The sequence below is a fragment of the Esox lucius genome, chromosome 4 (genome assembly GCF_011004845.1).
Source record: "Esox lucius isolate fEsoLuc1 chromosome 4, fEsoLuc1.pri, whole genome shotgun sequence".
Classification (NCBI taxonomy): Eukaryota; Metazoa; Chordata; class Actinopteri; order Esociformes; family Esocidae; genus Esox; species Esox lucius.
The window spans coordinates 30,396,982-30,419,231 of NC_047572.1; the positions used below are offsets into that span (position 1 = coordinate 30,396,982).

Consider the following 22,250-nt stretch of genomic DNA (forward strand, 5'->3'; position numbering starts at 1 on the left):
AAAGTGGAATAGAAAGCACAACTGAGATTGCATGAAACATCATTTAACAGCTATCCCAAATCAGAAAACAAACATTGTAAAACACACAAAACGAAAAAGGTCAAAGAAAAATCGATCTCGTTACATACCTAAATGTACGTTTTGTTTTCCTACTAGTCTACACTCAAGTCTCACTCCCTTAGGGTCCATTTTATCTAAACTCAAGTTACCTCAGCAAAAAAACAGCTTCTCCCCGAAACCTCTCTGGGTAACAAACTAGTGTTGTTCATAGAGACCACCGACCGACCGACCGACCGACCGACCCCCCCCCCCCCCCCCCACACACCCTACCATGCCATTGCAATGGGCCCAGGTAACACTGTACAGCACATTGCTCTGGTTAGTGTAACAGCATGCACCGACTGAACTGACATGCGATCCAGAGCACTGCAGATAAAGTGTGCTTCTTAGAACAGACACTAATGAAAGTCTAATGGGGAAAAAAGCCTGTCAGTTCTGCGTGCAAAGGTCTCCAATCACGGCATTCAAAACCACCCCGAATGACTCAGCTGGCCCCGGGTCTGGAGCCGGAGCCGTCCTGTGCAGGGGACTTCCTGGTGTTCCGTGTTTGAACGTTATGTAGTGTATTCGCAATGCAGGGTTAACAGCTGTGCTGCTTTGTAACAGCTAGAGTTCCTCAAGGTAGTATCCCAGCAGCCGCAGCCAAATTCACTCACTGAACTACTAAAGATCTTAGTAACATCCATTGTTAACCACCTAAAGAAAGAAAACGCAGTCCTACGGTCACATCTTTACATGGGGGGGGGGGGTGGGGGGGGGGGGGACATTACAAAAAATAAAGGTCTCACTGGACAGCACAAGGCATTTGGTACATCAGTAAAAAGACAGTTTAAAATAAGGAAAAATAATTAAAATAACTAAATTGCCACAAGAGTAGAAAAAACAAAATTACAGTCCTTGAAGACAACAGGGTCATATGGGTTTTGTTAAAAAGCAATGATATCTCACATACACAGCTGTTTAGCCATACACACTCGTTCAAAGCAACCAGACTAAGACCTCTAGAAGAGATGAATATAACTCCTATACAAACTCAAACATGTTGAATGTATTAGGACCTTGCCCTGGCAGGCTCCTAGCCACTTGTCCTCTCCTCTCACCAATCCCAATTGAGATGCTATTTAAATTAAAATCAACCTTTAAAAGCACAGACCCCTCCCCCCCGATCAAACATGTCCTCTTTTTATATACATACCCTACAAATATTAAAAATACATTTCAAATCAGGGTTCACGTGATAACACCTGACTCACGACGATGAGAGAAAATCAAAAACGAGGGAAATGAGTATGATTGAGGAAGATGAATGTTGAACGCAGGCGGCCGTAAAAACAGAAATAAACAATGATTGTCAAACGAACACGTTCGCCTTCAGAAAGTGAATATCAATATAATTTAAATAAGGGAACATATTTGTGATGCTACTAATGATCCGTGTGTCAGTTTGAGTGTTTCAGTTTCACTCCCTGATTGCAACACAACCTCTTTCTTTGGATGCCAGCCCTCCTCTTCATAACTAACTAGAGAGAGTGAGAGAAAACAGAAGAGAGAGATAGAGAGAGAGATAACAGAAAGAGGGAGAGCACGAGCTGTGCGTCTCCACTATCCCCTCAGTAGCAGTGGGGGGGCCGGGGCAGCTCGCTGGGGGTGATGCACACTATCAGTTTTTCTGGAGGAGAGAAAGGATGAATAATACACAATTAGTGCACGTCTTGATGTCGGAGTAAAACAAACAGCACGTGTGTTATTTTAGGATCCCATTGGTAGATGCTATTGCAGCAGCCAGGCTACTCCTTCTTGGGCCCAAATGGGAGAAAGGCTGCTTCTGGCAATAGCTAATGAGGATCCTAACAAGATCCTGATGGTCGTTAGCGAGACTAACAGGCACACAAAGACAGACACACCAGTCTCGGGAATGTTGCTTCTTCTGAGTGTTTTAGAGAACAAGAACCGTCGACCCACCTGGATCACAATTCAAGTTCCACACACACACACACACACACACACACACACACACACACACACACACACACACACACACACACACACACACACACACACACACACACACACACACACACACACACACACACACACACACACACACACACACACACACACACACACACACACACACACACACACACACACACACACACACACACACACACACACATCAAACGCAAACAATTTGATAGAAGAACCAAAACAGAACTAGTACTGAATCCTTTTTCACAGTATGGATGTTATGGATTCTGCTTTTGGACGCATCGTGCAACAACACAGTTGTAGTCTAAATACCAGGAGACCAAAACGGACAAGAGTCCATGCAGGACAAGAGGTTAAACGTACCATGCCGTTACATGCAGAAAGGGGAGAGGGGAGGCGGGCTAACCATCGTATGAGTCCAACAGGGGCAAGGAGCCCTTTCTGCCCCCATACACCCCACGCTGAGACAGAACCACAGGGAGATGGTGTGAGAGAGAGAGAGAGAGAAAGACACTGTGAGTAGAAGTGGTTTGTTAATTCTAGGGGTGTGCCAACCTCGTCATACTCGTATCCGCCATCGTATCTGTCAGAACACTTACCAAGGAGGTTTCCCGAGGTTCCCTCAATCACTCACACATCGTCTATAGTTTTAAAAGCCCTGACAGCTGAAATGGCAAATTCACATTTTTATAGCGTTTATTACGTTAACACGCCAATAATTCATGGCTGCTGGTTCATTTTATTTTGCTCATTCAATCCCTCTGAGGGGCACCAGCCTATGCCGCAAAATTTAATCAAACTGCACTTCTGGAATTCGATTTCCCAATAACCGAAGTTTGGAAAACATGTCTGGGTTTAGTAATACAATGAAAGTGCTGGCTCACATAACCGCAACAGACCCTTAATGTAGAGAAAATCCAGCTGACCCACTACAGACCGTTTGGCCTGGAGAGACAAACAGAACCCTGAGCTGCGTGAAGAACCGCCAGCCACTGGCCTGTTCTCGTCTAGGGAGTGGAGGAAGAGCGTCTTCAACCCTGTGTTTGCTAGGTGAGAACATAACGCACATTTTGGCTGATCATGACTGTAGGATTCGGATGGACAAGGATTCGGATGGACACAGCACGTGTCTGAGGAAAGTGTTCGACGAGTGAGAGGAATTGTAGGAGGCCTGTGGAGGACTTTGGGAAAACGAGAGGGGGACAACTTGTCCAATCGTAGCTGCAGGCTCAACAGAAGCCCTGGCCCGGTTTTGACTGACAGACAGATGAGCCAATTGAAAGCTCAGCACTCTGCACCGTGTGAGTGACTAGAGAACATCGGGTCGCTCTCATTCGTATCGATAATCACTTTGTCCGAGTACTCGGCACACCCCATTATTAAAAAAAGGGGTGAAGGAGAGAAAAACGGTTAATAGAGGCAAGTGTGTGGTGAAAAAACTGCCCGACCAAACGCTGGGGGGTGTGTGTGTGTGTGTGTGTGTGTGTGCGCTACCTGTAAAGTGTCTGTAGTGTCCAGGGAGTTATCGAGTGTGTGTCTCCGCTCTCTCTGGTCCAGTGTAGAGTAGGCTTCTGGGAGGTATGGAGGAAGAGCGTGACTCAGTGCTGACCGGACAACAGCCCTCACTTTGGAGGTTCCTGACAGTGTTTCTATGGTTACTCACCAGGGCCTATGTCGCTCAGTGGAATCATGTCTCTTTTCTCCCCTGTCAAAAAAATAATAATAAAGTACAAAAATTTTATTATTTTTTTAACGTCCTCTTAATTCCCACACACATTCGGTCCCTGTTTAACCAGCCTGACCTCTGTCCAGCAGGGGCATGGTGGTGTCCTCGTAGGTGCCGTTGGTGCGGGCCGACGGGCCGTTGGCGGGCACCGTGTGGTTCACCATGAAATCGGTCTTCTTCCAGCCGTCTTTCTCCAGGGGGCGCCGCAGCTCCTTGTGGCCCCACACCAGCTGCAACACCTGGCCAGCGCCGCGCACCTCCCGCTCTGACCGCTTTCTACAGAACCGAGACAACACACACCGCTGACCACCTACGGCAGAACAACCCTCAGGCGTTCTGTAGGGGCACACTCGCCCATCGGTCTCAAAACACACCATCAATAGGAACGGCGCGGTTGACGGTTGCCAGGGCCGACAGAACTCTCCCTTACCCGTCCTTGTTGATGAGCACCAGCCTCTCGATGCCCTGGGAGGCCCGGAGGGTCTTGGCAGCCTCCAGGCTGTTGCCCAGCACCTCAGTGAGCGTGCTCAGTACAGACACCACGGTCTCCTCAGACAGGGGCCGCGCCGACTGGCTCTGCGCTCCCGGCAGGTTGGCCACCAGGTGGGGCACCGCGTGCTTCCCTACAGGAGGACAGGACCATTCAAGAAACAACGCAACGCGGATCTGAAACGACCCCGACGAGCAAGGTCTTCCCCCATTCGAAGGAGCCGTACGACACGCGAGGTCACGACAACACAAAGACGCGGACCGTCTTACCGAGCAGCTCGCGGTTACGGTTATCAATGGCCAGGTTCCGCAGGGCTCCAGACATGGCTCGGACCACGCGGTCGTTCCCGTGAGCCAACAGCTCCGCCATCATGGGCAGGCCCTTCTCCAGACGCACCGTGGCCCGGATGTAGCGACCGTACTGGGGGGACAGAGGGGAAGTGGTTCCACATCAGGACCGTCACGAATGAGACCGCTGGGATCAGATGCAAGGAACAGAGGTTTTATGGAAAAGGTCACAGGTCGGAGGTTGTCCACTCACCGTCCAACGTCCAGCACACAGATTCTGTATGGCACCGGCTGCTGCCTCCAGAACAGAGGGGTTCTGGCTCTCTCGGAGCAGGGATGTGTACACACGGACCACCTCCGGCTGAAATAGCAGCTCATAGCCTGGGAACAACACAGGCTTCAGACACCAACTCTGTGTAATGTATGCATGTCTGCATATACATGATTCAGTTTACATACGATGTTTCAGAGATTACCTTTGGCAAGCGTCGTCCTCTTTGGAATATCAACCTGGTCCGCGCTGCCATCATCCCCGTCTTTCTTACCTGGAGAGAGAGGATGAGTGTGGGATGAGAGGTACCTAGAGGTAATACTAATAGGAGGTAAATTCTGAGGACAGATGCCTCAGAATTTCTTTTTTTTTTTTAGATGCAGATTCCCCTCAGTGGGAAACACGAGCATGCGAATATTGTCACTAGCTGAACAGCATGCTCTCAGGGTGTGGAGACCCACCTACAAACCTCTCGGGTGTATATGAAGACAAAGTTAAGACCAAACAGCGTCAGAAAAAGCTCTCGGCCACATTACAAAAGAACAGCAAAAAGAGAATCTTACCTTTGGAAAACCACTCATCTATACAGGACAGGAACAGAGGATGGAGGGGGCGGAGACAGTCGTGAGAGAGAGTGAAAAACAGAAAGTATCCCAGCCACAAACAAGCACAAACCCATCAGTTCACAAAAGCAAAACCCAGCCCCCGGCACCGCAACATCATACACAGACAGAGCAAGATCCACCTGATCATAGAGCCACGGTCAGTTTGCAGCTTTAGTCTTATTAAAGAGTCAGGAAATCTGACCACAGATCCAGTGTCACATGCAACTGTCAACCTCCGTCCACAAACACCCCACAGGATAAACCATGACCCGTTGCAACAGGCGGGTTACTGACCTTTGCCCTTCCGTGAGCCGAAGCAGCCGGCCTTGTTGGGGCCCAGGGGCGGGCCCTGGTTTAGGGGCGCGGCCTCCAGGTAACGCTCGCAGCCAGGGACCTCTCGGTGGACCTGGTAGGACAGATTCCTGAGCAGACACACACTGTTCTCCACCAGCTGCAGAGGGCGACATGGGGAGGGAAGGTTTCAAAGGCTCTTTATTCGCACGCGTAACACGGGGCGGGGTGGAGAACATTCTAAACAGAGCATATATCAAGCTGAAACCATCCAATCGGAGGGGGGTGAGGGGGCGGAGCTGAATACCTTGTTGTCCACATCTTTGCGGTTGATCTGTGATTGGACGATGTACATGAGCGAGTCCACCAATCCGGTGCATTCTCTCAGCTTCCTCCGAGCTTCACTACGTTCCGAGCTCACATTCCTTCATAAGAAAGACAGACACCCGTTCTAAATGCCAAGCCCTCAAATCCTCAAGGAACAGAAATGGAGCCAATTCCCCTTTCCCTTCTGCCCCCCCCCCCTCACACACACACACACACACCTCAGACAGCCAGCTGTGTTGGTGAGGGCCGTCTCCCACTCCAGGTGTCTGGGTTTACAGCTGTCCTCTCCTCCTTCACTCCCCCTCTCCCAGCCTGAGTGGGGCACCATCACCTCGTCCGAGAGGGCGTGCAGCGCATGGTCCACAATCTCCATCTTCACAGAGTCGTGAGACGACAGGTTCCATAGTGTGCCTGAGGAAGAGCAGGGGGTTCATTGTCATCAAGACGCCGCCAGTACGTCAATAAATGTAGTAGTTGATGAGAGCTGATGAAAGAAGAGAATACCACCCCTGCAATACACTCCCTGTCCGATAATATTACCACTTAGTCCTGGTCTTGTTAAGTACTATGACGTAGTAGTTTCAGTAGTAATGATATAGTAACAGTACTATTACCTGTAATAGTATCCGTGAGGTCCTGGTCTCGGGTCTTCCTCAGTAATCGGACCAGGGCAGGGATGCCGTCGCAGTTCTTGATGGCAATCTTGTTGTCGTGGTCGGGTCCGTACGAGATGTTCTTCAGAGCCCCGCAGGCCGAGTGGTGCACCTCCTTCTTGGGGTTGTCCAGCAACGAGACCAGAGCGGGGACCCCCTTCAGGCGGCGGACCTCTGATTTGACCTGCACACAGCGACCACGGTCACCCCAGACAGTACGCTAACACTTCCGCTCCGCAACACCGGGACGGAGCATGTCTTTTCAGTTGGATGATATGTGGGTGTGCAAATCTAATTGGGTACAAAAAATGTGCCCAGGAAGACTGAACTGTAATCACTGCCAGAGGTCCGTTCCTATAATGCACCCGTTAGAGGGCCGCTGAATTAGCTGGGAACAAGTACCTCTTCTGGCGTGAAAGATGTTCACTGTTTTGTCGAAATATTTCAAAGACAAATATAGAGGGTCCTCGTTATTAGCGGTTGCCCCTCTTTCTAGCAGTCCCCTTGACAACCAGCACAACACCACTCCCTAATCAGGCCTTTATAAAGGTTTCAGATACAACCGTTTGAAAGAAAACAGGTCAGTCAACAGAAGGTTCTGGGTAAAAACAAACAACCAATCTTTCTGCGTGGCGACTGAAACTCTTTGGCCATCTCAAAACAGGCCCCGTGGTATCCCGTGGGCCCCGAAAACTACCTTGTCGTTCTTGAAGGTGAGGTGCTGGAGGAAGGCGGCGGCATTGGTCTTGACCGGGTCCAGTCTGTAGCTCAGCATGGCGATGACCTCTGGAAGCTCCGGCTGCCTCCAAGAAGCGGGCGGGCCCTTCCTCAGGGTGCTATCCAATGATGCCATACTTCCCCTCTCCATGGCCATGTTGACCCCCCACGTGTAGGGGTCGACCCCAACAGTGTCCCCGTCCAAAGTGTCCTCACAGCTCCTACGGTGGGGTCAGGTGATGAGCGTGTTGTAGTTTAAAACGGTGTGTGTGTGTGTGTGTGTGTGTGCATACGGTCTACCTGAGGCGGCGCCGGTCCAGTCCTGCGGGGCCTGGCCCGAGTCGGGGCATGGTGCCGTAACCTGGATGCATGGGCGGGGGGGCCATGTTGTACTCCATGTCGTCGTATCCCAGGCTCCTCTGGTCGTCCTCCAGGACGTAGTGGCCCTGGGGGGCGTAGCGCATGCCGCCCAGGTCCACGGCACTGCCCACGCCCCTCACCCCGCGACCCACCTGGGGCTGGGCCGCGTAGTGGTCCAGCTGCTGCCGGCTGGGGGCGCGGTACCCCGAGTCCAGGGTCCGGTACCCGTCAACGGGCCTGGACACAGAGAAAGGGGGAAACGGATCGATAAAGTACTGAAGGAGTCTCCAACCTTTTTGGGTCAGCGAGAAGAACCGCACGGTGTGCCGTCAGTACCCCTGGGTATATAAACGACGTTAAACAGCACCCATGAATGCTGCTTCTCCTAAATTCAGCTCTTTCAGTTATTTTTTTTTTTATTAAAGACAATCCACTCATATTTCAATCGCACCAGAAATTCAACTACAGCGTAGCCCCTCCCCCACCCCCGCTGACCTGTAGCGGTCGTCCATACGCGTCCCCCGGCTCAGGCTGGCGTAGACCTCGGAGGGCGGGGCGCTGCGGTAGTCGTCGTAGCCCCCGGCAGGGCCGTAGTGGTAGTTCCGCGGGACGGTGGCGGTGGGGTAGTCCATCCCGCCCCCCTGCCGGTAGCTACGGTCCAGGGTGGCGCTGTAACACCCCGACACCCCCCCATCCATGGACATGTTGTCGGACGGCAGGACACTGCGTGAGGCGATCGGCTTCTTCATCTGAGGGAGCACATCACGCGGTAAACGCTGACATCCCGGGCCACCGTGGGGGATGGTGTTTTTAGCTTGACGTGTGTGTGTGTGTGTGTGTGTGTGTGCGTGTACCACATTCTCTGCCCGTCGTCCGTTGGTTCCGTCGTCGGAGAACACAGAGTGTACTTCGTGTAAATCCTCGTCCGGCGTGTAGCTCTCGTCCATGGCTCCATGTACCGGGTCCACCATCCTGTACTGTAATACACAGATCGGGTTACACACAGCGCCAGCACGCCAAGCACGTTAACACGCCAGCAGCGGCCCTACACTCACCTGCGTTCCGTTGATGTGTCCTTCACTCAGCTGAAGTCGTTCTATGTCCGCATCCCCCAGACGCCCGTTCTGAGGACGACAGAGGACGCGTCAGCACAGAACACACTAAAGCCCGGCGTTCACGGACATCAGGGGATCCAATCAGAACGCACAACTCCCCACACGCTGCTGACATGTTGACATGAAGAGCGCGAACCCCATCCGTTCCCCCTGCCCGTTGTTCTCCAGTACCTCCCTTCACCGCCTTCAGATCACTTCAGTGCCTGTGGCTTCAGTACCTACTCTGTCCACTAGGGGTCAGCCAAGCCACTCCACTAGACGGAGACGGGGGGGCAGGCTATAAACGTCACTCCGTAGGCCACATAAAAACAGCTTCAGGTACATTACCAACACAGTATGTCGTTTTTCACATGTCTCCCAACCAGGTGTGAGGGTTTTCATCTGATGTCAGACTAATCACTTTTAATGACTAAGCAGTACCGTAAAAATGGCTTGGTCGATTTGAAATTGTGAACAAGTCCGTCATACCACACGCTACTTTCCACCCTGACTTCTCTTGGTATTTTTGTGTTTATCATTTTCAACATTAGAAAATAAACACACACCTTTTTGTATGTCTTCTGAAGTCATGAACCCACAGAACGAACGCATGAGCAGCCAAACGTAACCCAAAGTAGTAAAGGTTTGTGTTAACCCCAATCTCTCGACAGGTCGGGACGTTTGTGGACCGTGGAGACGCAGCGAAGCGTGAACGGCAACAGTCTTCTCAACGGTCTCATGACAAGACCAGTAAACCAGTACTTCAAAATATTCCTTTCCAGGCTCTGAGGTAATAATGCGAAGGGAATAAAACACATTGCCAGCTAACTATGTGGCAGTTCAGAATCTGGGGCTTTTGGTTCCTTTTTAAGGGCATCCTGTCAGTGTCCACTCTGGTTTTTGGTCTCACAGCACAAAACCAGGGATTTGGCAAGGAACCCAGTTAACCACTTACCAACAGGCGGATGAACCGGTAGATACTATATTTAGGACCCTCCATTTTGAACAAAGTTAGAGGCTGTTTTGAGAGCCAAGTAGCATTGCCCAGAACAGCCAGGTTGCTTTGACCTCGTCATGAGACTGGACAGCATTAACAAACCAGTTAGCCCAGTTAGAATTGTAAAAGCAAAGTTAAACCCCTCACCACCATTACAACTTGTCTTGTACTCAGTAAAACAAATACATCCATTCGGGCTCTTTGTATGTTAAAGCATCAATCTCACAGCCGTGACTACACAATGTCAGATAACATCAGACGGCATCGCACCAAGTCATTGAACATAAAGTATAAAGTTGGAATGAACTATTGAAACAATATAAAACCCATTTACCCATGTCAGTTTACGTCAAATCAAACTACCCTGAAATAGAAAGAGAGATGCAAGGACTGACCATCCAGGACTTCAAAATAAACACCTGCAACTGTAGTGTGTTTACATTTCCTTTGTTTAGAGAGTAGCTAATATTTTGGGTTGCAATTGGATGGCCACATTAAGCCCATTCATAATTTATAGGTCGAAACATTGCCCGAAACTCCAGACAGCCTGTTCCACAAAATGGAATTTTTCACATTTTAGCTCTAGAATCATGCTGCATGCATGACAAGTGACAAAGGCATTCCAGGCACACGTAACATGCTGGAGCACATGAAGAAAGATGTAATGACAGATGCCTGCAAAGATATATGGGATGGTAGGAATGTGTGTGTACAGTAAGGAAGTTGATGAGTTAAGCAGAGCGGTGATGTAAAACACATGGCATGTTAAAAACTGTGTAAAAGGACGAGCGGATGACAGACAACGCGCACACACACACGCACGCACGCACACAAGCGCTGGTGGAGGAGGGGTTGGATGCGATGGATGGAGGAACGACGGACAGCCAGCTGAACGGATGATGGGGGGGCGTGTCCCACGAGGAGGCGGGCCGAGGCTGTTACCTGTGTGTGAGGGAGGGAGCGGCCCTGGGGGTGGCCCACTCTCCTCCGCTCCTCCTCCAGCGCTCTGGTCAGCTGTTCAAACTGCACCTCCTGCTCCCTCACTGACTCCAGGAGGGCCGCAGCGCTCGCACACGGCTCCATGCACTCTACACAGAGAGACCCAGGTTACACACACACACACACACACTTCCCAGGAGGGACGGACGGGCTCAGGAAGAGGGCGGACAGAGAGAAAACGAAAGAGGAGTCTCTAGACCACGCATTTCAACCAAGACCAAGTTCAACTCAGCTTTGCACCACAGACCGTGTGCATACGGGAAGAAGTGCACGGCGACTTTTAGAGGAAAAAAAAAAACGTCCCATCTGACCATCTATGTTTGCATGGCCAGCTCTTCAGGGTCAGAGCTGGGCGCCATCTGTCGATGCAAAACGGTCACACAAAAAAACCATTGGATTGATGTGGTGGAAGCACACAGGGAGTGCCAGGCAACGTGGAAGACATGGACATGACCGGATCGACGAAGGGATGATCAACACATGGAGGAAACTCAAAGTACTGGTATCCATTAAAACTACAGATCATATTAACCTGTAAACTACATCAAATATAAATTGTACCGTTAACACTAAACAAACACATATTAGTTCCCCAGCAGGACGCAGTGAGATCCTTATCGCAATTCAACGACAGCAGAAAATTGTGGGTTTATCGTCGCGCCTCCACAACGAGGACACACACATTACAGGAGCCTTATCAACCCAGAGGAAACACCCAGCCCTGTCCCGGGCCAGCCCAAACACAGTCAGTGGAGAGGTTGGAACTTCCACGAGCTGACCTTCCTCCCCCCCTCCTCCCAACTCCCTAAACCTCCCCTTTTTCCTCTCCATCTCCCCGCCAACACCCCCCCCCCCCATCAGTTTTTCATTCCCGCCCCTCTTCAGAACACACAACGTAGTGTATAATCAGAGCCAGACAATCATGTTCGCAGACAGACAGTAATTTGCTGATAAAACATCAAGCTCCACCTGGTTCCTGGTTTAAAAGGTTACTACACCACGGCGCCATTCAAGAACAGACGCGTCCAGCTGTCAAACCAGTTGGGTCAGGGAGGGGCTGACGAAGGGGGGCGGGGGGAGGTAACCCAATTTCACTTGAATCTTTTGGTTTGACACCAGACATGGGCGGGCGCGCGCACGCACGCACGCACGCACGTCTTTCTCAACAGCTGGAAGACATCCAAATGCGGTGCTTTAGGCTGATGTACGCCAAACTCATTCACACGGGACCCCATTTCATGGCATGGGAGCATCGACATGTTGAAGCACAAACAACACCAGTCTTGGTAAATCAACCGAATCGGCACATGAAAACAAGTAAACGGTTTCCCTGGTATTTAAAAACAAGAACCCTGACAGAAGAAGCATCTTCATGCTGTGCCAATGCAGACACATCCCACCTATGACTAGTATCGGCTCAACTGTCGGAGTTTTACATCCAACCAAAAAGGTGGTTCTGAAAAATCCCATTTAGTTACTATTCACACACGTGGCCTGGAAATTAGGAGTCCCTGCACTGGGCCAGAACCTCAAAGGCAGCTGGCGCCCCGTGTACCTCACACAGTATGACGCCGACAGTCAAACAGTTTCTCGACTCAGTACCACGACCACGAGCAGCGACCAAGTCTTTTTGGTTATCGAACGCACCGAATAACACCGCGTCGTTCCGAACAATGACATTCTTGTGACACGGCACACGACATTGACGCAGAAAATCTCAAGGAAAATAGAGCAAAAACAACATAAACCAGCAGCAGTTTTAAAGAGTGTAGAATGGGCAAAATGAACAATAAGGGCAGAACATTATAAATATCATATAAGTGTAATATGCCTATGAACGGTACAATATAATACGCTAATGTGCCTTCAATATACATAGAAAGACCTTCCGAGCATTGGGAACATCCATGTGATCAACAGCCCCGTGTTGACGTCAGCCCCTACAGGAGTTTAATAACCGACTACACAAAAGACCCGAACACACATCCAGCAGCAGACATGTTAGAGGGACCAATGGAATGCAGGACACTGACGAGAGGCATTAAGAAGAGGAACCGTTGTGTATTGTGATATGTGAAGGGCGGGAGCTGAATCACAGTTTCACCAGTGGAGGGGGCCGAGGGGGGGGGGTGCATTGACACACACAGACCTTCACCTGAGACGACTGACTCTGCTAATGGTAGACTACAGAACCACGCCAGAGACTTACAATTACAGGCCTGTACTGTGAGAGCGATGTTTACAACTGTACACAGCTTATAATTACATTCAATAATAACATATAAAATGCCCATATCCTTTTAAAACAGGGCGTGTAACGTTGTATTGTCATAGCCTTCTAATTTCACTTGCTTAGGTAAAGTTAACATTTTCCAATGCCAATGAAAACACTTTACATTTTTATTAAAAATAGATTGCCATAGACCGATAAGAAAAGGGATGACATCATGAACAAGATAAGTAAGAAGAAATAGGGACACACACACACACACACACCTATGTAATCTAAGACAGGCTGATTCCCGTTCCCTTGGCACACGCTACTCCAGAAGAGGAGTGGTGAACGTGGGCGTGGGAGAGAACGGGAGGCCGGAAGAGAAACCGAAAAGACAGACATGACAGGGTCAAGGGGTCACAGACATTCATCAAGAGGGCGGCTTCCCCCCCACCAACCTGAAACAGAGGTGTTCAGAAAACAGCCAGGGGGAATGTGGAGAGGAAGTGACGAAGCCTGATGACGACGTCACGTCTTTCAAATACACACACGCACGCACACACGCACGCACACACGCACCTGCCCACCTGGAACAAAGCCTATCCTTATATGGGCAGACACAGAACTGCAGCAAAGAGGGCACTTATTTACTCTACAGTCACAGGGAGAAAGCGGAACAGGGGGAGCGGGGAGAAAGCGGAACAGGGGGAGCGGGGAGAAAGCGGAACAGGGGGAGCGGGGAGAAAGCGGAACAGGGGGAGCGGGGAGAAAGCGGAACAGGGGGAGCGGGGAGAAAGCGGAACAGGGGGAGCGGGGAGAAAGCGGAACAGGGGGAGCGGGGAGAAAGCGGAACAGGGGGAGCGGGGAGAAAGCAGAACAGGAGGAGCGGGGAGAAAGCGGAACAGGAGGAGCGGGGAGAAAGCGGAACAGGAGGAGCGGGGAGAAAGCGGAACAGGGGGAGCAGGGAGATAAGGACTGTTGGATTTAAGAAATAAACACAGTTCACATTCCACCCAATGTGTGGAGCCACTTAAACACAGTCCACGGCCCTGGAAGACCATATTAGACAGAGTGCCTGGCGTTACACTGTTTTTCCGTTTTACTGTCTTTGTTTTTTCACATTCATGTGACTTTTCACATTCAAGTGAAATGGCTATGCCTTCGGCTAGGTCAAGAATGTAAAGATGTGGTTCTTAAATCAGCTTCTGTGGTCCAATAAAGATAAAAATGTTTTAATTAAAACATGATCCTAAAACATACATGAAGCAATGATCCTCTGAACACAGTGTCATGTTAAATGCGGGAAGATACTTTTTTTTTAAAGTGGGAAACACTTTGTTTATTGGGCTCCCACTGTGATTAATGAACCCCTTCTTTAACAGTCTGCACACGGTGTAACTAGCAGTGCTTCCCCTAGATTTTGTTTTCTGCAGCAGTGCCAAAGAAAGTCAGGTGGCACGCATAGAAGTGCCTGGGGTGCTACTTTCAGTCTGTGGTTCTGGGTTGCCCAGAAATCTGCCTCCAATGCTTTTTGACCTCTAAAATATTCCAATTAATAAGTAGTATGTATTATGCTTTGTCAGCAACACCTGCAAAAACGGTAACAGGAAATCAAGGGTAGTTGAATTCACTCCCTTTACATAGTCATCACTAGCCAATCCTGTAGTCCAAAAAATATTATTTAATTATGAAATGGGTTGTTCGGATGCAGATTGCTTAGGGAGTTAGCCCATTTACTACAATCCCCACAATCCTGAGATAATGCCTTTTCAAGCTCCAACGGATTTGCTGTTCATTTAGAAACATTATCCCAGTGTACATTATCTCCCAGTGCTACCAGTCCATCACTTGGATCACACCGGCAGCAAGACCCTGTAGCCTCACCCATTTGACACACGAAAGACACACAATGCCAGACAAAGACGACAAGACCGACAGCCCCTCCGATCGAGGAAAATGTATTTCAAGATACTCATCTGTTGCCAGACCCCCCCCCAAAAAATGCCCCATCCAGAAAAGTTTCAACTACAAAGAGCGTCAGCCTTCCAGGCAGGTAATATCCAGGTGATGCGTGACATGTAACAGATGCAGCTGAACACGGTGCCAAGTCCGCCAGGTGGAACACCCGACCCGTTCATTTAGCAGAACCACAACGATGGCATTTAACTCCAGACTACATGATGGGGCAGCTGAGGACACACAGCTTATTAGTGATTGTTGACGATACTTATTTGAAGTAGGTTATACGGGCCAATGCTAAAGGAACTTAAATTGCTGTAAGAGTCCTGTCTTTGTAGTGTCCATTTTATTTTTACTATTAAACAAGCCACATCTGAGGGAGCCACATAATCAATGTGGTCATGCATTCCGCCTGTCATAATATAGCTTCTGTACTTTTATTCGAATAGCTGGATATTTTCAACAGACATGAAAGGGCTGAGTTTTGACCATATGGTCCATTAGAAGCATTTGAAATTGAAATAGCCACAGTCACGCTCAAACACTGGGGCTAAAAACATTCCAACTTCGGCACTCCATTCAATTCACCTGGTTTATAATTAAGTAATTTAGCAGATGCGCCTAACCAGAGCATCCAGTAGAGTCGCACTCATGTTCATTCTGAGACCATGGCTAGATTGCAGTGGATTCTGTTTACATTAGATAGCAACATCCCAGGGTCACAATGACACATTCACACACCAAGCAGAACACTGGTATTCTGGGGTCACACAGACACACAGTGAAACATATCAGCAACTCAACGCCACTCAACGCCACACAACAACTCAACACGTAACCGTGGACAAAGAAATTGTATGTTCATTCCAAAAACACGAACGACCGTGATTTCATTACTGGCGTGCCTCACGTCAGTCAGCCAGACTGAGTGGGAATGTGCACCTGTCTGTTTGGAAAGCCCCCCCCCCCCCCCCCCCCCCCCGAAACAGTGATAAGTTTGTGTGAGTGCACAAGTGAACAAGAGTTGGTGTGTTATTGAGGCACCACGCCTGTGTCTCTGTCTCATTTCAATAGACTTTGCTGACATGGAAGGTCAGGTTACTCACATTGTCAGAGAACACAGGAAATAATAGTGACGAGACCAATGGCCAAACAAAGAATGACCATAGCAGTAGTGTGAAAGTTCCCACTAACAACAACAGCCACAACAACAAGTGTAAGGAGAGTAAACAAAACACACAAATACAATACTAAAATGTCAGGATGCTGGTGTGCCTGTCTGCGTCTCCTCTCCATGTCTCTTCAGCAGATTCCTAGCCATTATTTGCGGCTACCCATCCCCTCCCTTTCAAAGAAGTCAGATATTTCAGCCTTGACGCCGATCGGATGTCAGCTGCTGGTTTCGTTGAACAATGAAAACACTGCTGCAACCCCCCCCCACCAACCCCCACCTTCCCTTCAGAGGAAACAGGATGTCATGTATTCACCATCACTGACTAAACAACCAGAAACCCCTCACATTACACAGCGGCAACCTTCACCGGAGACACCCAGCTGTGTGACGAAAAAAAAAAAAAACTGATTAGGTTCTACACGATCCGTTCCAGCGTAGAGACGGTTAGAGGACTCTACTGGGAGAAAACATTCCAGGACGGACGTCGCCGTGCAAGGCAAACGCACGTTTCCAACAGTCTCAGCGGACATCCAACTTCCCCGGGCTGATACCGCAGGGGCGGCCCGGTTGGAACTTGTGATCACAACTCCAAACAAATCAGCAGGAAGGATAAACCAGTGATTTACACTGAGACGCACGTAAAACCGCCTACTTCAGCGCGTAGACGCCATCCACGGCCTTGTTCGCGCTGGCACAGGCCAGACCTCTCGCGCGCCGTGTACCACGCACGGGGTTAGATCCTGAACACAACTAACGGTTACGAAAAGGTTAAAAACCTGCGAGTGTCGCGCTACAGGCCCGGAGCTGTCTAGCCAACCCTGGACCAAGGTGTAGCAGCGACGGTAAATCGTTGGCCCCTCTATCGTTTTGAGCCTTCCGCCTTCAACAGTAATCCGCTTCCTGGTCGCGTTACAGGGGAAGTGGACTGATCAATAAATCCCACGAGAGGGAGAAAGAAAAGAGGACACTACAGCCACAATTAACTAGGACTCTGACCTCCATGTGGTGTCATTTCCAGGGCACTGGGGAAGCAGAAGCCCCCCCCCCCCCCCCCCCCCCCCCCAGGCAGAAGAGTCAGAGCACCAGGGAGTCAGGCCAGACAAAGCCCTGACACACCACGAGTCACAACACCCCATCTGATTTTGCTGCAGTCAGGCAGCATGAGTCATCCGAGTCAGGAGATGTCTCTATATAGCGTCCCTTTAACCATCCCCACACGCATCTAAAACTATATGGCACGTGTGATGGTTTTAGCCCTCAGCTGATCAGCTCACCTCTGCATCCAAAAAGAAAAAAAGAGCACTTGATTCGTGGCACATTAAGGGATAACAACATGCATCCTATGCAGGTGTCCTTTCACAAGGAGCTCCTAGGCACCCATTCTTGAAAAAAAGACAAGCAGCAGCACAACAAAAAGTATTAAGGGTGTTGAAGCAACAATTAAAAACATACAAAACACCATGGCCACACGTATCCCAGTACAAAGATTCATTCCCACCCATGTTTGTCAATAAGTCAAGGTAAGGTCGTTTGCGTTGGTTTGATTGAGATTTGCTGGTAATGAGATTGAAGCATTAGGCTTTTAATCCACTTAGCCCTAACGCACACAAACACACACCTGCTGATCCCCCAAACTCACTGTGCAGTGTACACAAATGCCCAAGCATGAGATACAAGGCACTCGTTAACCCAGAGACTTGAGTGGTCAACACATCCCTGTCTCACTACAGTGGCTGTAGGAACAGGCGGCATCATTTTCCCCGTTTCACAGGACCACCTCTACACCTCACCTGGACACTGAAGCAAATCAATCTCAGGACATTCACAACAGCTTGGAACAAGGTCTATCTGTGTACACAGACACACACGTGCCCTTTACACACACTCCATATTTATCAGAGGGTTAGAAGCAGCACCTGCCCCACCTGCACAGCATTAGAGAACAGGGCAGCACTCGTGGAAATCCACTGGTGACTGCACAGATCAATCAGATCATGATCACACAAGGCGCCTACACTGAAGACTGAACCATCTTACATAAATTAAGTCCAACATTGTCAAATGGACAAGCAGCAGAGAGTGATTTAACTGACTTCCTTGGTTTGAAGAGAAATACAAACATCAGCATTAAACGAAGTTGGAAGCGTCTTACTCAAAGCACAGTTAATCCCGCCCAACATTTTTTTTTTTTTACTAAACAAGTTCACTCAGGACCCACCCAACAGGTTAGCTTACCTGTGGCGGAATGTAACTGTAGGACCCCTGCACACTCAACGTATAACGGGCAATGGGGGGTTTTTGGCCAACAAACACTAACACATGATCGACTGAGAACTGGTTTGTAGTTCTAATGCTTGATTCGGATCGGGTGAAAACAAGGGACAACTCAATGGAATCCGACGTGGGGCTTACCTGAGTTAGCTGTGATCAGCACTTTATATGTCGGTCGTCTCGTTTAAAATTAGGCTGTTGTCGTCGCCAACCTTCAGACACTAGCTAGCTATAAAAACAAGAACATGGAAACGACAGTATTGTAACGATTAAAGCTGCTTTAGAATAACGCAATCTTGCACAAACTCAGTACCTCATTGTTTAGTGAAAAAAATGTTTTTCCCAGAAATAGTGAAATACGATATTCAAACAAAAAGCTTAGACAGCAGAAACATGGCAAACCTAACTGCAGGTTCAACTGGGGTTTCATCAAAACAGCAACATACTTAGCTAGACCAGATTATCCATCTATCAAAACAATGGAATATAATTGCCTAGCCTACCGTTATGAATTCCAAGTGTAGCTACATAACGTTTTCAAAATGATAGCCTCGAGCTAACGTGAGTTAGTTAGCCGAGTTGGTTCGGTTACTTGACCAATTCCAGTAACTAGCGACCTAGCTAACGTTATTTATCAAGTGAAGTTAGCCAACCAAGCTATCGGTCGCTATTTAGCCCGTATGGCTAGCTAGGTAACCATTTGTTTAAGCGTAGTCAGTGGCCGCGCTAGTTTAGTTTGGCGTGGCTAGATTAGCGCTGAATAGATAACGTTAGCAGCCAACACATCGAGCAAATTTGAGTTTAAATTTAGACGAACCGTCCACGCTTGCTCAAATATTTGAATAATAGTCCATAACTGGTCCGGTGACGTTTCCACTTGTGTTGAGACGCTGGCCTAGTAGACAGGCTGCAAACTAGCTTTCAGTACTAAGCGGAATGTGTCGTTTAAACCCGAAACACTGGAAGGAAAAGTCGTGCGGATTCGTGCCCGATGACGACCACTCCTTGTGTAGGCTTCGTTTTGTAAATCAAAGTAAAACACTGACCAACGATCCCTTTAACTACTAGTTTTTTCTTTTCTTACCTGCAGACACGTCTGGTATTCCCTTCCCAGCGTATACTTGGCGTAGCTAGATTTCTTTTCTTATCGTTTCTCCTCCTTTCCTGGTTTCTCCGCCAAGCCTGGTCAGTTTACTAGGAGCAAACTCATTTTAGGGAGAGGGCGGGCACAACTGATGGATATTACCGTAAATACAGATGCCAGTTGACCAATTAAGATTCCCTAGTTTTGGCGTGTCCCCAGTAGCAGTAGAATAAAGATCTTCCCCACAAAAAAACAACTAAATGATTATTTCAATTCATTAGGGTTGGGTTCAAGGGTTGATATTGAAGATGGGGGCCTGGCCTATCCCTCTAACCACAAACACATGGTTTGCAGAATTTATTTCACAATATAAATAAAATTAAAAAAACACACAGCAGAGCTCCAGACAGAAAACAACTCCACATTCAATGACAAGTCCCTCACACTCACTCAAATTCCACTGATTGCCTCGGGAAATGCAACAGTAGGAGGGCGTTGAGCTTCAACCAACAAGGTTGCATCCAACATGAACAAACTAAGCGCTCTGACACATGGACACAGCCATGGAGTTTAGTCATTTTCTGACAATACAGTACAGTAAGAGTGGAACTGCAGCAGTAGACGATGTGCCGCTGGCACTGTCTGCTTCTTGGGAAAAGCAGATGCAATTATGTGGTACAAAATCGTCTTTTTTATCCTTGTGATGTTTTATGACAAGGCATTTCCATCAAAGCGCTGGCAGCGTTTACCTCATGCTCTGCTATTTGCCTTAAAAGGAATGTGGATGCCTGAGTATGTTCTGATAAACAATAAAAAAAAACTGCGGGCTGGGGGCGGGCGGATTGAAACAATGTAAGGAATGTGCTAATTTCCTGAGAAGACCCCCACAAGGGTGAAGAATCTCTAGGTTAAAAACACTGTACAAAATTGCTTATAGAAGGCAACACTGCACTCTAGAGGTAAAAACAATAAACAACTGTGTGGTGAGGCCGAGTGAGACAAACAACACTGGTCTTTCCGTCATTTCAGGACACATCGTTTATTAATTTGGGCCAGAGAAAATCTACTAAAACTAGTCATGAGATAACTTTAAAGGGTCCCTCTGCAGTTTCTACGTCCATTTTGTTTAATTTTATATTGAAGATGCACTTTGCGACTACTGGCCACTGGTGGTTAAAGCTGCGCTGTCGAGCCAAAACACGTCCCCAAAAGGTGTGTACTGTGTCAAGTATGTGCTGATATCCGTCCATATCATCATAATCACTCAGTTTCAAGGCTAACGGACTTGTGAGTGATTCAACTTATAGACACATGCACATTTAGACAACATACTACACACTGAGTCCAAAATATGAGATTTAAAAAGGTTGTCCCAGAATGCATCTCTAATGATATGTATCTACATACCCATTGGTCAATATATACCAGGAGTTCAGAAAACCTTCCCTGCGGGACCACCATACGCTGTTGTAGCCCTGATCTTGCACACCGCAAGACAGAATTGCCAAGTAGAATCAGATGTGCCAGCGTTGGAGTAGCTCAAACACATGAAACGTGTTGGGGTTGATGCATCTTTGTGGGATGCCAGACAGAAAACTTGAAAACACTTATGTTTTTGTTTCATTCATTATTTTAAAATGGAATATATCTCCATTTTAAAAGCGCTGGGAATTATTACGCAACCACTTATCACCATCTGTCATTCTGGATATTTGCGTCTGTCTGTTGGGTCATGTGCCAAAACATGGACTCAGGCAAGGTTGAGCACCTTCTTCTTGGCAAACAGAAAAAAATCAGAACTAACTGAGCTGATGTGAACAATTAGGTGCTTGCCACTAGGAAAATGGCCATACAGCACCCGCATGCTGTTTTACTTAGGGAAAACCTCTTCATGCTACCACTTCTAGTAGGTGTGACTATCAGGGGGCGTGGTCTGAATTACACATAGAAAGCTACAGTTTGAGGCGAGGAGAATATCCATCAGCATTACTCAATCATCATCACCGGGCAAAACAGTGTTTCACAGCAAGCATCACCTTAAAATCAACCAGCATTCAAGCCTAACTCCAGTGGGTTGCATTTCAGAAGCACCAGTCTCTGCTTAAAGAGGGCACAATCCATTGTTAAGGAATTGACCAAAGCTGGCTTCAGTGACATGAATTTCTTGGTTTTGTTAAACTAACTAATTGTTAAGTTTACTTAAATGTGTTCTCTTTACAGATTTGTACTGGAATTCATCTTTTGGCAGTGAATGCGTTGCATACAAGATTAAATGAACCAACAAAAACAATAAGCCAGTCATACATAGCCTATAGGCTATACATGGATACAGTTGGGTCATTTATCTTTCCAATCAACTCTAAATAGGACTATACTTTACTATAACTGTGCCATGAAACATCTGATATAATATATCCTAGTTATACAGATACAGACTAAAATAAGATTGCACGTGGGAACCTCTAGTCATTTAAACATTCTCTTTGTTTTTTGCATGTTATATTAACTTGGTTGCCAATCATGCTTTGTAACATTGAGGGACACTGTTTGGATTCTGGTCAAGTTGTAGAAATTGGTCCCACGCAGATCTCTAGCTGGGGTGTACCAGAGGAAAAGTCTGAGAACCCCTGATTCATACAGGTTAAAAACATCATTTTGATAAAAATTGATGGAGGGAGACA

General features: G+C 48.2%; 1 protein-coding gene across 10 annotated transcripts; it reads right to left on the bottom strand.

Annotated features, from left to right (window-relative positions):
* Positions 1 to 802: 802 nt before the first annotated feature.
* LOC105028728 (catenin delta-1) lies at positions 803 to 20,366 on the bottom strand. 10 transcript variants are annotated; one of them, XM_020045937.2, is made up of 22 exons: positions 19,570 to 20,366; positions 18,627 to 18,714; positions 10,810 to 10,955; positions 8,832 to 8,900; positions 8,631 to 8,753; positions 8,272 to 8,525; positions 7,717 to 8,013; positions 7,397 to 7,637; positions 6,661 to 6,883; positions 6,265 to 6,457; positions 6,027 to 6,144; positions 5,723 to 5,879; positions 5,387 to 5,404; positions 5,029 to 5,097; positions 4,806 to 4,933; positions 4,535 to 4,685; positions 4,206 to 4,398; positions 3,852 to 4,051; positions 3,713 to 3,754; positions 3,544 to 3,617; positions 2,456 to 2,510; positions 803 to 1,729 (listed from the first exon to the last, which is right to left on the bottom strand). In XM_020045937.2, the coding sequence occupies exons 3-22, from the start codon at positions 10,948 to 10,950 to the stop codon at positions 1,671 to 1,673; spliced, it is 2,805 nt and encodes a 934-aa protein (XP_019901496.2). In that variant the 5' UTR covers positions 10,951 to 10,955; positions 18,627 to 18,714; positions 19,570 to 20,366; the 3' UTR covers positions 803 to 1,670. The 10 variants fall into 10 exon arrangements, with proteins under 10 accessions (XP_019901496.2, XP_019901493.2, XP_019901494.2 ...); XM_020045934.2 differs by having other exon boundaries at positions 3,544 to 3,620; XM_020045935.2 differs by lacking the exon at positions 19,570 to 20,366 and adding an exon at positions 19,303 to 19,530 and having other exon boundaries at positions 3,544 to 3,620.
* Positions 20,367 to 22,250: the final 1,884 nt, after the last annotated feature.

Excerpts from the sequence above, each read along its gene's own strand:
- LOC105028728 (XM_020045936.2), bottom strand. The coding sequence starts at position 10,950 with ATGGAGCCGTGTGCGAGCGCTGCGGCCCTCCTGGAGTCAGTGAGGGAG. Across the intron at positions 8,754-8,831 it reads GACACATCAACGGAACGCAG|TACAGGATGGTGGACCCGGT; the intron begins GTGAGTGTAGGG and ends TGTGTATTACAG. Across the intron at positions 4,934-5,028 it reads GAGGACGACGCTTGCCAAAG|GCTATGAGCTGCTATTTCAG; the intron begins GTAATCTCTGAA and ends TGTTGTTCCCAG.